This window comes from Arvicola amphibius, chromosome 15 (assembly GCF_903992535.2).
Source record: "Arvicola amphibius chromosome 15, mArvAmp1.2, whole genome shotgun sequence".
Lineage (NCBI taxonomy): Eukaryota > Metazoa > Chordata > Mammalia > Rodentia > Cricetidae > Arvicola > Arvicola amphibius.
Window position 1 is genome coordinate 5,591,705 of NC_052061.1, and position 14,313 is coordinate 5,606,017.

The 14,313-nt window shown below is 48.9% G+C and overlaps 2 protein-coding genes across 2 annotated transcripts; both read right to left on the reverse strand.

Moving 5' to 3' along the window:
* Positions 1–851: 851 nt before the first annotated feature.
* Positions 852–2,062, reverse strand: LOC119802003 (metallothionein-1). Its single transcript, XM_038312837.1, has 3 exons — positions 1,906–2,062; positions 1,339–1,404; positions 852–1,070 (listed from the first exon to the last, which is right to left on the reverse strand). The coding sequence occupies exons 1-3, from the start codon at positions 1,931–1,933 to the stop codon at positions 979–981; spliced, it is 186 nt and encodes a 61-aa protein (XP_038168765.1). The 5' UTR covers positions 1,934–2,062; the 3' UTR covers positions 852–978.
* A 6,227-nt stretch (positions 2,063–8,289) lies between these two features.
* Positions 8,290–9,117, reverse strand: LOC119802074 (metallothionein-2). The gene is made up of 3 exons (XM_038312946.1): positions 8,981–9,117; positions 8,653–8,718; positions 8,290–8,518 (listed from the first exon to the last, which is right to left on the reverse strand). The coding sequence occupies exons 1-3, from the start codon at positions 9,006–9,008 to the stop codon at positions 8,427–8,429; spliced, it is 186 nt and encodes a 61-aa protein (XP_038168874.1). The 5' UTR covers positions 9,009–9,117; the 3' UTR covers positions 8,290–8,426.
* Positions 9,118–14,313: the final 5,196 nt, after the last annotated feature.

Here is a 14,313-nt window from a genome sequence, read left to right on the forward strand (position 1 = left end):
AGAATCACATGTGTGTACACATACACACTCATACAGAAGCACATGTGCGTACACACACATACATAACCACATGTACATGCACACATACACACACATACACAAGCACATGTACGTGCCTACAGACATACACCCAAAGAGAAAAGGACAATTGAGAACCTCTGAGGATCCAACAGCTGGGAGTTGGTTGTCCTACTATGTGAGGCCTTTTATTTTGAGATAGGGTCCCATGTAGCCCAGGCTGTCTAGTACCCAGACCATCCTTCTACTTCTTAATCCTGGGATTACAGGCACAAGCCACACCTGATTCTACATCACATTTATATGGCCTCGTGCACAGTCTAAAGTCTTTGGGAAACTGAGGCAGGGAAATTAAAAATTCAAGGCCAGACTAGGCTATAAAATTCTAGCCCATCCTAAGAAACTTGTTGAGATCTGGTATCAAAGCAGTCATCAAAGACCCTCTGACATCTCTCCAGCAGAATAAATAAAGAGGCTCAGTGTTAAGAATCCCTGACCAGCATTCCAGGCAGCCTGTGTTCCTCTCAGTATCCCTCATATACCCCACAATGTGAGGCGCTGACACTGGAACAGAGAGAGAAGGTGAAGGGACTTTTCTGTGCTGTGAGGGCGGGATACTGAGCATCTACACCTGCACTCTCCTAACCCGGCACGCAGCTGCTGTCTTCCTTTGAGAGGAAGCTCATGGCAAAATTCGACTTTATCCTAAGACACTTCCCCTTCCTTTGGAGCAGGAGGTGAAGAGGTAAAGGGACCAGAACCAGATCTCTGTACTATCAAGTTCATCTGTCACCCAGTTCCTTATTTCAAAGTCACACAAAGAAAACCAGAGGTCAAATCAAATTGGTTTTTTATTCACATATTTCATAGAAAAAGCAGATTTATAAACGCGGTAAAGCTGTATGAAAAACTCCGGGTTGGTCCACACTATTTACACCTGGGAGCTGCACTGTCTTCCCATCAGGCACAGCATGTGCACTTGTCAGAGGCCCCTTTGCAGACACAGCCCTGGGCACACTTGGAGCAGCCCAGGGGGCAGCAGGAGCAGCAGCCTGGAAACAAAGGACAGGAAGAGGTCAGAGTTGGTGTCCTGGGAGCTGCTGTCACACAGGCCCTGCTGAAGACCTGCTTCTTCCCCAACAAGATGGGGAAGGGGAAGGGGTTCTTTTAGAACAGCTCTGGCCCTGGGAGCTGTAGAGCATAGTGCTTGGAGGAAGAGTTGAACTGCCCTGGGCAGCAAAGGACATTTCTCAGAGCCAGCTCTCTGTGTGGGTTCCCGCTGAACTGCAGCCCCCACCCCAGCTATCCTTCCCCACTCACTCTTCTTGCAGGAGGTGCACTTGCAGTTTTTGCAGCCACAGGAGCTGGAGCAGGTGCAGGAGTTGCCTGTGGAGGAGAAAAAGACAGCAGTGAGTAGAGAGACATGCAGGGTCCCAGCGGGGGCCAACACCATGTGCCCAGCTCAGTTCATTAAATCCAACTCAGGACTCCAGGAAGTCCATCTCTCTAGGGATAGGGTAAGGCTTGTGTCTTCCATCCCGAGACACAAAGGACCCTCACCTCTCTCCTAGTCAAGGCAATTCATAATACCGTTAATAATGTCTGGTGCTCTACCCAGATGTCCCTTACTACCTCGGTGATCAGGAACCAGACATTTGTGTGCCTAAATACTGCCTCCAACCTCGACAAAGGAGCCGTTCGGATAATATTCAAACTCCAAGGATAGATGAAGGTGCGTGTAAAATGGGACGTTAAAATGAACTAGAATGAATTTCCAGCTGAAGGCCCTATTCCCGCCAATACTCTTCTACATCCTCCCCGACCGCAGGAATCCGGTCTGCGATCCTAACTGGCAATTCTAAAGACGAAGAAGTGGGCGTCTCTTACCTGTGGAGCAGGAGCAGTTGGGGTCCATTCTGAGATCTGGTGAAGCTGGAGCCGTGGAGCAAGGGACTAGGAGGCAGTCAGGCTGCTGGAAGTCGTGCTGACGCCTAGCGGGCGGCCGGCTTTCTTTATAGTCATGGGACCGGTCCGAGTGCAGAGTTTGCACACAGCAAGCGGTTAAACTAGCCTTCGCTGAGTCACGCGCCCCGCGTCCTTGGCAGAGCCGAGCGCACCCTTCGGGCGGGGTGCAGAGCTCCCTAGGGCGCTGGCGTGCACAGCGGGTCCACCCCTTTGGCGCAGCTGGCCCGGGAAGGACGATTTGTGTGATGTGTGCTACATCATGTCCTTGTGGTGTTTTTTACAGAGAATATTGATCTCTTCTAGCGAGAACTCACCCCGGAGCCCCGCGACTGTCTCCCTAAACTCATAGGAGGAGCTATGTTCTCAGTTTCTCCTTTCCGGGAGTTCCTGGGCAGCCCCCAATCCGGTCATCATTTCTCTGAAGTCCAAGAGACAGTTATGTCAAAAGACTAGCCTTGACTATGAACTTTCCCGGTCCTCATTGTCCCTCTGTGCCCTATCACAGTCGTTGGGACACATCCAGTCTCCGTTCCTGAGAAGTCTAGGCGCGTTGTTTAGGGCTGGGGGCCGCACACCATAACCTCTCCGCTCTACTCCAGGATAGTGTGGAAAATAGGGGATGCCCTCCCTCCAGTGGAATCATTTTAGGTGGTATCCAGGGACTGCTTTGGACACAAAGCAAAAGAAGTGGTGATTTCTTTTCTTTTTTTTTCTTTTCTTTTTTTTTTTCCTCTTTTTTTTTTTTTTTTTTTTCCTGGCTGTTTTTCTGTCAGGCCCTGTTTAATTAAGTTCAAGCCACTTGCTCAGTATCTCAGACCTGGGCAGCTGTGCAGGGTTTGAAATCCCATAGGCTCCCTTTGCTCTTGATGGACCTCCCCTTTAACGGGTGTTCTTGATAGAGACCCTGTTGCGTCTGTTAGGGCATTGACATTTCTACAGCTGGACTCCTCTCATTCGGGAGCACTCCTCCAGCTCAACTAAGGGCAGAGACAAAAGCAATATTTTTGTGGCTGTTTTCATATATGGTTTTGAGTATAATCCAAAGTAGCTTTGGACTACAGATCCTCCTACCTCCCGAGGGCTAAGACTACAGCCATATATTATCATGCCTCGCTGACAGACACAGTTTATGAGTGAAATACATGTATGTCTATGTGGGAGTATCTTTACATACACCCATTTTTTTTGCTTTCTTCTGTATCTGAAATGAGACTGATGCTTGTGTTTAGTAAAAGTTTGCTTAAATGTATGTAAGCATAATTAATAAACACACTTAAATATATTTAAGAAAATCTGGATTGTTGCTTTGTACAACATGGTACTATGACTACATGGCAAGCATGGTTCTGTATGTTTAATGATGTTTGCTCATGGTTTTATATCCCACCCTAGCATGGGTGAGTCACAGAATAGTTTGGCAGGGGTGAATGACTCTTTGGAGCATAAGTCACACGGTCATGTATGTGGTAGATGAACATGACACAGACAGATACCCAGCTAAGCATAATAGGTCTGGCATCTATCATTTGCAAATGCATAAACAAATATCCCATCTGCTGCGTGTAATTATGAAAAGGCCATAGCTGTTATTATGAACCACGTATCACATCTTTCTCTGTAAGTAGGGTCTCAACATACGGCCTAGGAGACCAACTGAGTGTCATGCCCTCCCCTGTTACCTGTGCCATTTTGTTTGGAATCTAACTCTGGCATAAAGGCTGTGGTGGGAGGTGCACTAGGTGGTTAACCAGCTCCCTCCACACAATTTCCCACCTCTCTAGCAAAGAGCACAATTGGTTGGGTCCTGAAAGCCTGTCCAGCTGGCCACCCACCCAGGCAGTCAGGGTCTAGAGTGGAGTAACGTCATGCTCTGCCAGGGAGAGGGTGAGGACCGTTATGACTCTAGCTAATGTACACGGTGACTTCTGAGCCAAATGACCACGGGCAGCTGCTTAACTGCTCTAGAGCCACCGGCCCCTCTGCAAGTCCATTGTTTGTATGAGAAACAAACTGTATCAAAAACAAAAAGCCGTCCATTTCTGAGGAAGCAGTGGGGCAAGGTTTTGGTTAGCAGATAGCCACCAAGCCCTGCACAGATTGGCAAGGCTTTGCTGATCTTTGTTTTGTGACAGTCTTGCTATGTCACCCAGGCTGAACCTGCCTTGGTTTCTAGAGTGTTAGAATTACAGGTGTATGCTGTCACACTCTGGCCATGCGTGCCATATGGTTATGATGCCAGAACCAGAAGTAAAATCAGTTTCTCATTTAATGGCTATTTAGAGAGGCAAATTCTGTTTACGCACAAGGAGAGGGGCTTCAGAAAGGTTGGGTGACTTGCTCAGGCCATACAGCCAGTCAATGGAGCACTGGGCTGTGAACCAGTACTGCCTGACACTAATATTCATGTTCGAGTCACAAGTTCTCTGACGCTGGCCCTTTATACACAGGTTCATGCGTAGGCACGGAAGATGCTGAGAAGGCCATAAGACTCTTCTTCCTCTTGGTGGTTTAGACACAGTGTCCTTCCATTACCAAAGAGCCAAGAGACTGACTACCCACTGGATACTCAACACTCAGAGCATTGCTGCTTCTTCATGACACTTCTTAGGAAATGACACAGTAATGCCCTCTGTGTGGGAAGATCCAATGAACTTCATTTGGGGCAGAAATTTTTGTCTACAGAGTTCTTGGCTGACGTTGAGTCTTTAATCTCAGCTCCTAAGAGCCAAAGGCTGATGATCCCTATGAGTTCAAGGCCAGTCTGGGCCACACAAATGAGATCCATTCCAAAACTAAATAATTAATTAATTAAAGATGAAAATTAAAAAAATAGAATTCTTGTCTGGACAGTGTTGGATGATTCTTTCCGTGAGGAGGAGAAAGCCAGCTGAGAGCTGAAGACAGAGGCAAGAAGTGCAGCAATTGGTGGAGGGCCAGGGCTAGGGCAGACCCACTCAGGGCACAGTGACTCAGGACTCCGATTCTCTTCACACATGCCAGTATTTGTCTTGGGTCCTGATCTCAAAGAGGCATTGTCCCCTGCTTCCACTTCAGTCCAGGCAAAGGAAATAAGGGTATGAACTATTCTCTGAGGACGTGCATGCTTGTTATGGTTTCTGATGATAGCTTGACCCTAGCTAGCTAAAATGGAATGTTGAGGGTGAAGAGCCCCGAATTATCTTGGGCTATCTTAGGCTCTTTAATGTTTTGGTTTATTGGGAAACTGAGTCTTGTGATCCAACTGTCTCAGCCTCCCCATGTGCTGGAATTACAGGCCTTATCTTAGCTTTTGTATCTGATTTGATATCTTCACAACTGTTAGATGAAATTGTTGGCACAAAGCTTAGATGACATCTCACCTCCAGCAATGCTGAAGCTAAAATGCGGTAGGTGACAGAGATTTCCCCGCTCTGCTGTATTCCACTTGCCTGATGCCACTAATGCAATCCCAAATGAATTGACTACACCTTTCTTCTCCGCCTAAAAAAGTTACTGTAGCCTCCCCCACAACGAACCTCACCATTCCAGACAACGCTACCTCACTGAGCTATGGTCCTTCATATTTGGCTCAGAAAAAAAAGGTATAATTTTTAAAAGCAATGTCTTTTGTGTTTGTTTGAGACAGAGTCTCTCTCACTTTGCAGGCTGGTGAAGTTGCCCTGGACTCCTGCTCCATCTCCTGAGTGCAGGGCTCAGAGTGCTTCTCTTACCCGGACAGGGACAGAGTTCAGGATGGGTGGAAGAGGGTGACCAGGATATGGAAATAGAGCAGACTAGTTAGCAGAACACTTAGGTTTGCCTTTTCCTCCATTTTCAGGACTTGAGGGCATGTGTAATCAAATTATGTGTCCTATGCATGAAATTCTGGATGCCCACAGACTGGTCTGCCTCACTCGCTGCAGGATCACAGATCTGAAATTGGGGCTGCCTCCACCCCAGGAAGAATCAATTTAGGTGATATGTTCAAATAAAGAGACAAGGAAATTTTAACCACCCCAAGCATGCAATATACCACAATCCCACACAGCTTAAGTCCACTCACATTTGCTCTGCCACTAGGCCAAGTGAAGATCAAAGGGCACGAGAGGTTAGCAAGGTTTTGGTGTCTGTCAGGAAGCCGGGGCAGCATCCTGATCACAGGGGCTTTGTACTCATCATCCACGTTTACCTGGTCCACAATCAGCGAGGCTCTCTCCCCAGCCTCCACCCCACAGTGTCCTCCCACACAGTTCTGTGCCCACTCTGGAGCTGGCCAACGTGGGACTCTCTCTCCAGACAGTCCACGTGGATAGAATGCTCCCACTTGCCTGATGTATGAAGCCTCAGCCAGGAGTCAGCTCCTTCCTCATTAATCTCTAATTGGAATATTTTCTCCTTTCTGTGAAAGAGGACTCATAACTGAATCTGCGGGTTTTCCACTATTGTCAGCGAAATCGTCAAAGTGTAAGGGGCAGGCAGTGAATGAGCAGGGGAGTCCTTGCTCTCAAGCCCCCTTGGTGTCAATGATAGCGTTAAGAGTTCTGGGTTTTTACTAGGATGTGGGCATACATATAATAGTGTTTTGATTATTATGAGTCATGTGCGAGGCGCTTGACATTAGAGCATTAAATGGGAAGGAGAGCTTTCCAGGGGCAAAGGTGTCTCTTTCTTCCCTAACGTAGGGGTATATTTTAATCCGGTGTGGCACCTGCCCCTATCCTTTTTTCTCATTGTAATAAGCTTCTAATGAGCCTGAAGCCATTTTGGGTGTCGATGTGTCTGAACCAGCAGAATCTGGTCTGGAGCCTCCCTCCGCGGTTGGGAATGTGTGACAGTGATGGCTGGCAGCTGGGAGCACGTGGTTGTCAGCATCTAGGTTTTAACTGAGTGCCAGGGCAATGGGGTACCAGCATCTGAGGGGTCTGGTTTGGGGACATAACCATAGGTTCAGTCAGATGTTCACTGACTTGGCCAGGTTACATGACCAGTAAGTGGGGAAGCGGGCTGCCAACTAGAACTTTCTGGCACCCAGAAATACAGCCAGCCTTGTAAACTTATTCTTCACACAAGTTTGGTCCTGATTCCTGGCCAAGAACCTCATCTTTCCCTTTGATTGGACACCAGATTGCATTAGCTCAACAAATAACCAGGGGCATTAACCGTTGGTTTTAATTGAGTCATTCAGGTCCTTACAGCTTCCTAAGGAGTACCACCCATCCTCCAAATGGAGACTCCACCTAGATGCCTTCCTCCTGGGAAGATGCTGGGCACCTTCTACTATGCTTTTCTAAGTTGTCAGGGGTTGGGATGAGTGAGGGGTAGTTTCTTCCTGATCCTGAAAGGAATTTCCAGAGACTGACAGCCAACTCAGGTCACTGTGCTCTCTGAAATCGGGGGTGGTGGGAGTGACCCTGTCCGTGTCTCTGTGCACCAGATGGGCAGTTTCTCATGGGAGGTCCAGGTTGGACACGTTGTGTCATTTAGTTTTCCCATCTGCAAGGCACACCCCTTGGGTATATGGTACTTGCAATTTCAAGATTTTGTTCAAGTTACTGAATTTTTAAAAATAGATTTTGAGCCCCGCCTGTATTCCCAACACTTAGGAGTCTAGGCTGGAGGATTGCAAGTTTTAGTTTGGGCTACACGGTAAGATCTTGTCTCAAAAATCAAAGGTTACCAAATTTTGAGACTAAAAGTGAATTCCAAATTTCAATGATCCTTCTGCCTCCCAAGTGCCAGAATTATAAATTGGAGTCAAACCTGACTCCCTCTGTTTTTTTGAGACAAGGTTTCTCTGTGTAGCCCTGGCCATCCCAGAACTCGCTCAATAGATCAGGCTGGCCTCCTAACTCAAGGAGATTCACCTGCCTCAGTCTAAGTGCTGGGATTATAAATTGGATTCACCACACGACTCCCTGATGGCCAGCCCGGAACTCGCTCTGTAGACCAGGCTAGCCTCCAAACTCTGCCTCCCGAGTGCTGGGATTAAAGGTGTGCAACACCACTCGGCCCCTCTGATTCTTTCTAGCTTTTTATTTACCAGTGTCTGGGTACTGACATTCCAAACTTAAGTCACTTTAAGCCTAAAAAATCCAACTGAATTAGGGGAGAGAAACCAGAATAAACATCTAGGGGGTTAGGGTATGGCTCATTAGAGCACCTGGTTTTAATACGCCTAAACCTAATATACCAGGATAAACGCCGGAGAGGCAATCTGACCAGTCCAAGCCACAGGCTAACATCTGAGCCCAGAGCTCAAGCCTTGGCAGTTCCGTTTCAATTCCTCTGCCAGTCCCTTATTTCCAATGCACACAAAGACAACCATAGTTAATCAAGTCAACGCTTTTTATTATCTGTTACATGCTTTATAGAAAGAGGTGTGGAAAACAGGCCAGGGTTGTAAAAAAAAAAAGTTACTTTCTACACATTGTTCTATTTACACGCAGCTGAGGGGAAATCCCACTTCAGGCGCAGCAGCTGCACTTGTCGGAAGCTTCTTTGCAGATGCAGCCCTGGGAGCACTTCGCACAGCCCACGGGACAACAGGAGCAGCAGCCTGAGGGGGGGGGGGGGGGGAAGAAGAGTCGACCGTGAGAGGCACACCACCTGGATGCCACTGGGATGGGGGGGGGGGACGGGCTAGGGACCGATGGGGAGCGGAGGGTAAAGGGGAGAGAGGATCCAACTTACTTTTCTTGCAGGTGGTGCATTTGCACTGTTTGCATTTGCAAGACCCGGCGCAGGAGCAGGATCCATCTGTAGGAAAAAGGCAGTGAGCAGTGAGCGTGACCCAGCGCATCTAGACGCAGAAGTTCCTCCAGGCACTCAGGTGCAAATCCTTGCTCCAGCTTGGGCGAGCCACTATATCTCAAGGGCTTGTTAAAAGACGGGGTTCTCCAGAATTTGTTGGGAAGGGGCCGCCGGTAGTACCCTGAAAGTGACTAGAAGGGGCCCCAAATAGCCTATCTGGCTCTCCCAGAAACTCGGGTTGCAGAGCCCAATCAGCAGCCCCCCTTACCTGTGGCACAGGAGCAGTTGGGGTCCATGATGAGTAGAGGCGGCGGCTGAAAACCGTGAGAGAACGAAGTTGGAGAGCTAGGAGGAGGCGTGATGTAAGGAAGCGTGTGGACGCGGGACTTTATAGAGGGAAGAAGTTGGGGCGAGTGCAAAAGCTCCGCCCAGGTAGAGCACCACCTGCCACCCCCCCCGCCCCCGCCTCCTGCACACGCCCCGCAGCCTGCGCACGCCCCGCTGTCTGCAAGCTTCTCTCTTCCTGCACGTGGAACACTGCCTGCACACGCCCCCGCGCTGAGTCACGCCCCTCTCCGCACGGCGCGGGGACTGAGCTCACTGGGCTGAGCGCAAAGGGTCTGCGCCCGGGTCGGGGCCAGTTCCGGGAAGCTTGCCCACCCTTGAGTTGCCACGCGCCCGAGGGAGCGAGGGGCCGGGTGCAGAGGATTATCGCTTATCGTGTGCGCTAACCTGGATGAAAGCGGGGCTAGGAGACCCTGCTTACAGGAAAATCAAGTTGGAAGTGTGAACAGGTTTCAAAAACCAGTCGTAGTCCAGGCTTAGTCGCTGTTGGTGATGTCCCCACCGTGTTTCCCGTGCTGCGGGGCGTTGTGTTAGAACTTTCATTTTTCCTTACAATTCATTATTCTCACAGTAGAAGTTGGAAGGGGAGGCGCAGTCACATAGTCGCTTGCCCAACATGTGTAAGGTTCCAATTCACTGAGGCGCCAGCACGTCGCCAGAGACTTGCGACTGGGAAGACACAAGCCTTGTGCTAAGGACACTTATTCTAGGGGGCAGCGTTGAAGGTCTGCTGGAGGTGGAATTCAAGGGCAGGGGAGCAGTCCAGTCTGCGAGGATATAGACCAGTGTTTGCCAAGCAGGATGGGCCAGATGGCAGTGTTCTGGAACGCGTGGCAGGAAGGCGCCCCATAAGCTTCCCCCACCCCCAGCCCATGGGTGGGTGCTGAGGGGAATAGTGGAGGTGGCAGCCAGATTTCTCTCCCTGGAGGCACAAGGTGTTTCCCCGCTTGCTCAAGCCTGCTGAAATCATACTTGAAGTCATAAGTAGGAAGGTCTGTGTCATCTGAGGAGCCGGGAAACAGTTACTGGAAGCTTCCTGGCAGGCTCCGGTAGACACTCAGGGAAGCAGTGTGTGTGTGTGTGTGTGTGTGTGTGTGTGTGTGTGTGTGTGTGTGTTGGGGAGTGGTGGTGCCACAGGACAGGCTGTCCTTGCAGCTCTTGCTGTAAACTGGGGAAATGCCTTCTTGGCTCAGTGATCACTTTCTCCTGGATACCTTCCAGACCCGATGCCCATGGCTGCCAGTGGCAGGTGTAGTTAATATCCTGTCCTTTCCCTTCCCGGCACTTTCCATGGCTGCACTGTGTTTGAACCTTAGCCTGATTGATTTCTGCGCTCCTGTACTCCTTCCCAGACTGAACTCAGAGTAGTCCTTGCCCCGGTTGGACTGTCTTCAGCCTCGAGCCAGAATAGAGCTGGCGGTCACCACTTGCTAAATCTGGTAAATTCATGGAGGTTACCCCGGCACTATGACTCCAGCCTGGTTCCCGCTTCCCATTAGGACTCTGATTTAGAAAATAAAAGGGGGGGGGGCTGGAGAGATGGCTCAGTGGTTAAGAGCATTGCCTGCTCTTCCAAAGGTCCTGAGTTCAATTCCCAGCAACCACATGATGGCTCACAACCATCTGTGATGAGGTCTGGTGCCCTCCTCTGGCCTGCAGGCAGAATATTGTATACATAATAAATAAATATTTTTTTAAAAAAAGAAAATGAAAGTAGGCTGGATGTAGTGGCCAATGCCTTTCATCCCAGCACTCAGGAGGCAGAGGCAAGTAGATTTCTGTGAGTTCAAGGCTAGCCTACTCAGTGAGTTCCAGTCTAGCCTTGAGTTAGTTACTTAATGAGATTCTCTCTCAACAAACAAAAAAAAATACAACAATGAAAAATGCAACAATGAAAAAGAAAGTCAAATTTGGCCTGTGTGACCCAGGCTTCTAACCCTAGCACTCTGGAAGCCCAGGCGAGATTGTAAAACTGAGGCTCTCCTGGGCTACATACTTAGAATGTCTCAAAAGATAAAATGAGGGCTAGGAATGTAGCTTAGTGGTAGAGTGCTTGCTTAGAATATGTGGGACCCTAGGTTTTATTCCCAAAATGGCAAATTGTGTGTGTATGTGTGTGTGTGCGTGTGTATGTCTTTGCATGTGTTTGTATGTGCACAAAAGCTCAAAAAAAGTCACCACCCTGATATCTGTCACTCACTGAAGTGAGAACATCACGAAGGGTGGGGAGAGGTGAGCCGCCTGATGGAGTCTGGCCCCTCATTTGCCCTTGGGGTGCGCTCTCCTCCTTTACCTCCCCGATTCCTTCCACCCCTCTGTCTACCCCAGACACCGAGCCACATTTGTAAACTCTTTACCTTTACCCAGCTACACCCCCAGACTTCTGTGTAGTTCCACACCCCTGTTTACTCATTTGTCAAATAATCAGATGATACTAAAACTCAGTGGTCACCTCCAGACACCCTCGGATTTGATTACGTTATTATTTTCTTTCCTCCATGTTGCCGTGTGTGGGCGTATGCATGGCTTGCATGTGTGTTTTCCGTGAGCATGCTCGTGTCCCTGTATGTGGAGGTCCCAGGCTAATATCAGGAATTATCCTTCATTTTGCCTATGTGGTGGTCTGAATGCCAATGGCCCCTATGTGCTCATGGGTTTGAATGCTTGGTTCTCAGTTGGCGGACTGTTCAGGAAGAAGAGTAGGTGTGGCCTTGTTGGTGAAGGAGTGTGTTGTGGAACATTAATTTTAGATGTGTTCCATTCGTTTATGTTGTGGAATATTTAATGATGCAAAGATGCGTTACATTTGTTTGGTTAAAGATTAACCTGGGCTCAGGAGGCCGAGTCAGCAACTAGCTGCAGGAAGTGGTAGGGAGGAACCATGTGTAGCTAAGGTTCTTAAGTGGGGGTTAAGCGGAAGGATGAGCTGTTTTAGGGGAGCCTCCAGCTAGGAGAGGTTAGCTACTTGCTAATCAGTCTCTCTGAGCAAGCAGAATTTCACCTCAACCTTTGAATCCTGAGTTCTGTAGAGAGGTAGAGATCTAGGTGAAGCCATTTAGCTGCAGTGACAGAGCCAGTCTGTGAGGAAACAGAATCCCCGCTGGCTACAGCCACTGCAGCCGTATAGCTACCGGTAGGTAGATGTGGGGCTGTAATTGCTGATTAGGACAGCACTTGCTTAAGGGGCAGCTACTGAATTTAATAAAAAACAACAGGAGTGGGCTTTGAGGAGGCCCACACCACTCCAGTCGGAGCTCTTCTGGCTGCTGTTGTGTCTCAGGTGTGATCTCTCAGCTACTGCTGCAGCTCGGCCGGCTGGCCGGCCTGCCTGCCTGCCTGCCTGCCTGCCTGCCTGCCTGCCTGCCTGCCTCCCTCCCTCCCTGCCTGCCTGCTTGCCTGCCTCCCTCCCTGCCTGCCTGCTTGCCTGCCTGACTGTCTGCCTGCCATCATGCTCCCTGTCATTGTGGTCTGGGGCTCACCTTCTGAAACTGTAACAAAGTCCAATTAAATGCTTTCTTTTATAAGTTGCCTTTGTCGTAGTGTCTCTTCTTAACATGGTGAGGAGCACCGCTGTTCCAAGGTGGCCTGGTACTCATGGTGCCAATGCCTCAGCCACCTAAGTGCTGGAATTATAGGGGTGTACTACCACATGTGGCATGTCTGCTTTTAGGGCCATGATTACAGAAGTCCCAGCGAAGTCCCACTGTCTGGTAGCCTTAGCTGGGCACTGACCAGCTTTTTGTTGTTCTTGTCCTTTATATATGCATTCATTATGCACCAAGTGGCTGGCCTTTAATAACCCATTACAATCCATCCACCGGAAGTCTCCAGCTCAATGCAGAGGGCACAGGGTTTGCTTTGCTGGCACCACAGCAGTGGTGCCCTTGTGTTGCAGAAGATCGTGAAAGAATTCCAGACAGTAGAAGTTGAGTTATTGGAGTTTGATTTTGATGATTTGATTGTGACTATGCCCTGGTTGAGGTAAGCAAGTATTTAATTTTTTAAAAAATAATTTTATAGGAGAGCCCACAGCTGAGAGACTTGGGATTTGTAAAGACTTTGAATTTTAAAAGAGATTGGCTGTTTGGGTTTTGTTGTTGTGGTGGTTCTTGGAAATGGTCTTTTTTCAAACCCCTGGCTGTTCTGGAACTCACAGACATCTGCTTGCCTCTGCCTCCAGAGTGCTGGGATTAGAGGTGTGCGCCACCATATCCAGCTGAGAGTGGCTGTTTTAAAGAGACTGAGCTTTTAATGTGTTTGAATTTGTAAAGACATTAATTTGTGGGCTTCTTTATAAAGTTATTTATATTTTAGTGTGAGATCTTAGTGATGAATGAGAAAGGAAACTGTGCCTTAAAGTGATGTGTTTATGCTTCAGGTTGGTAAGGGGTCAGTTGTACTGGTTAGTTTCGTAGCAACTTGTCACAAGCTAGTCATCGGCAAGAAGGGAGCCTCAATTTATAAAATGCTGCTAGAAGACCCATAAGCTGTGGGAGAATCTGCACAGCATTTTCTTAATTAGTGATCGAAGGGGAGGGGCTTGGTCCATGTTGGGTGGTCCACCCCTGAATTGGTGGTCCTGGGTTCTATAAGAAAGCAGGCTGAGCAAACCGCGGGGAGCAAAGTCAGTAAGCAGCCGCCCTCCATGGCCTCTGCATCAGCTCCTGCCTCCAGGATCCTGTCCTGATTTCCTTTGGTTGAAGCATAGACGGAATAAACCCTGTCTTCCCCAAGTTGCTCTGGTCATACTGTTTATTACAATAGTCACCCTAACTCAGCCCCCTTCAAACAAACAAACAAACAAACAAACAAGGTCTCGTTCTGTAGCCCAGGCTGCCCTCATTCTTGATCTTCTTTCCCCAACCTCTGCAGTACTGGGAATGGAAGTTTAGGCCTTTGTTGAGTTAGCGCTGTTGGAAAATTTAGAGACACGTTGGGAGGTCGGTCCCAGTTCAGACAGCTACTGAAACAGGCTGTCTCTCATCTGCGTGTGAGTCAGTTAGCAGAGTGTATGCAAAGGTCTGGGTCTGTCTCTAGCACCGTGTAAACTGTGTCTGCTGGCACATGCCTGCAATCCCAGAATTTGGGAGATGCAGGAGGTAGGACCCGGATGTTCAAGCTCTGTGGCAATCTGGAGGCAGCATGTGGGGGTAGGGGGAATACAAATGCCAGCATTCGTTAAGGAATAGGACGTGGTTAGTTCCCTTGTCTTCCTTGGATGATCCTGTGTTCCCTGGTTCCCATCACAAATACAAC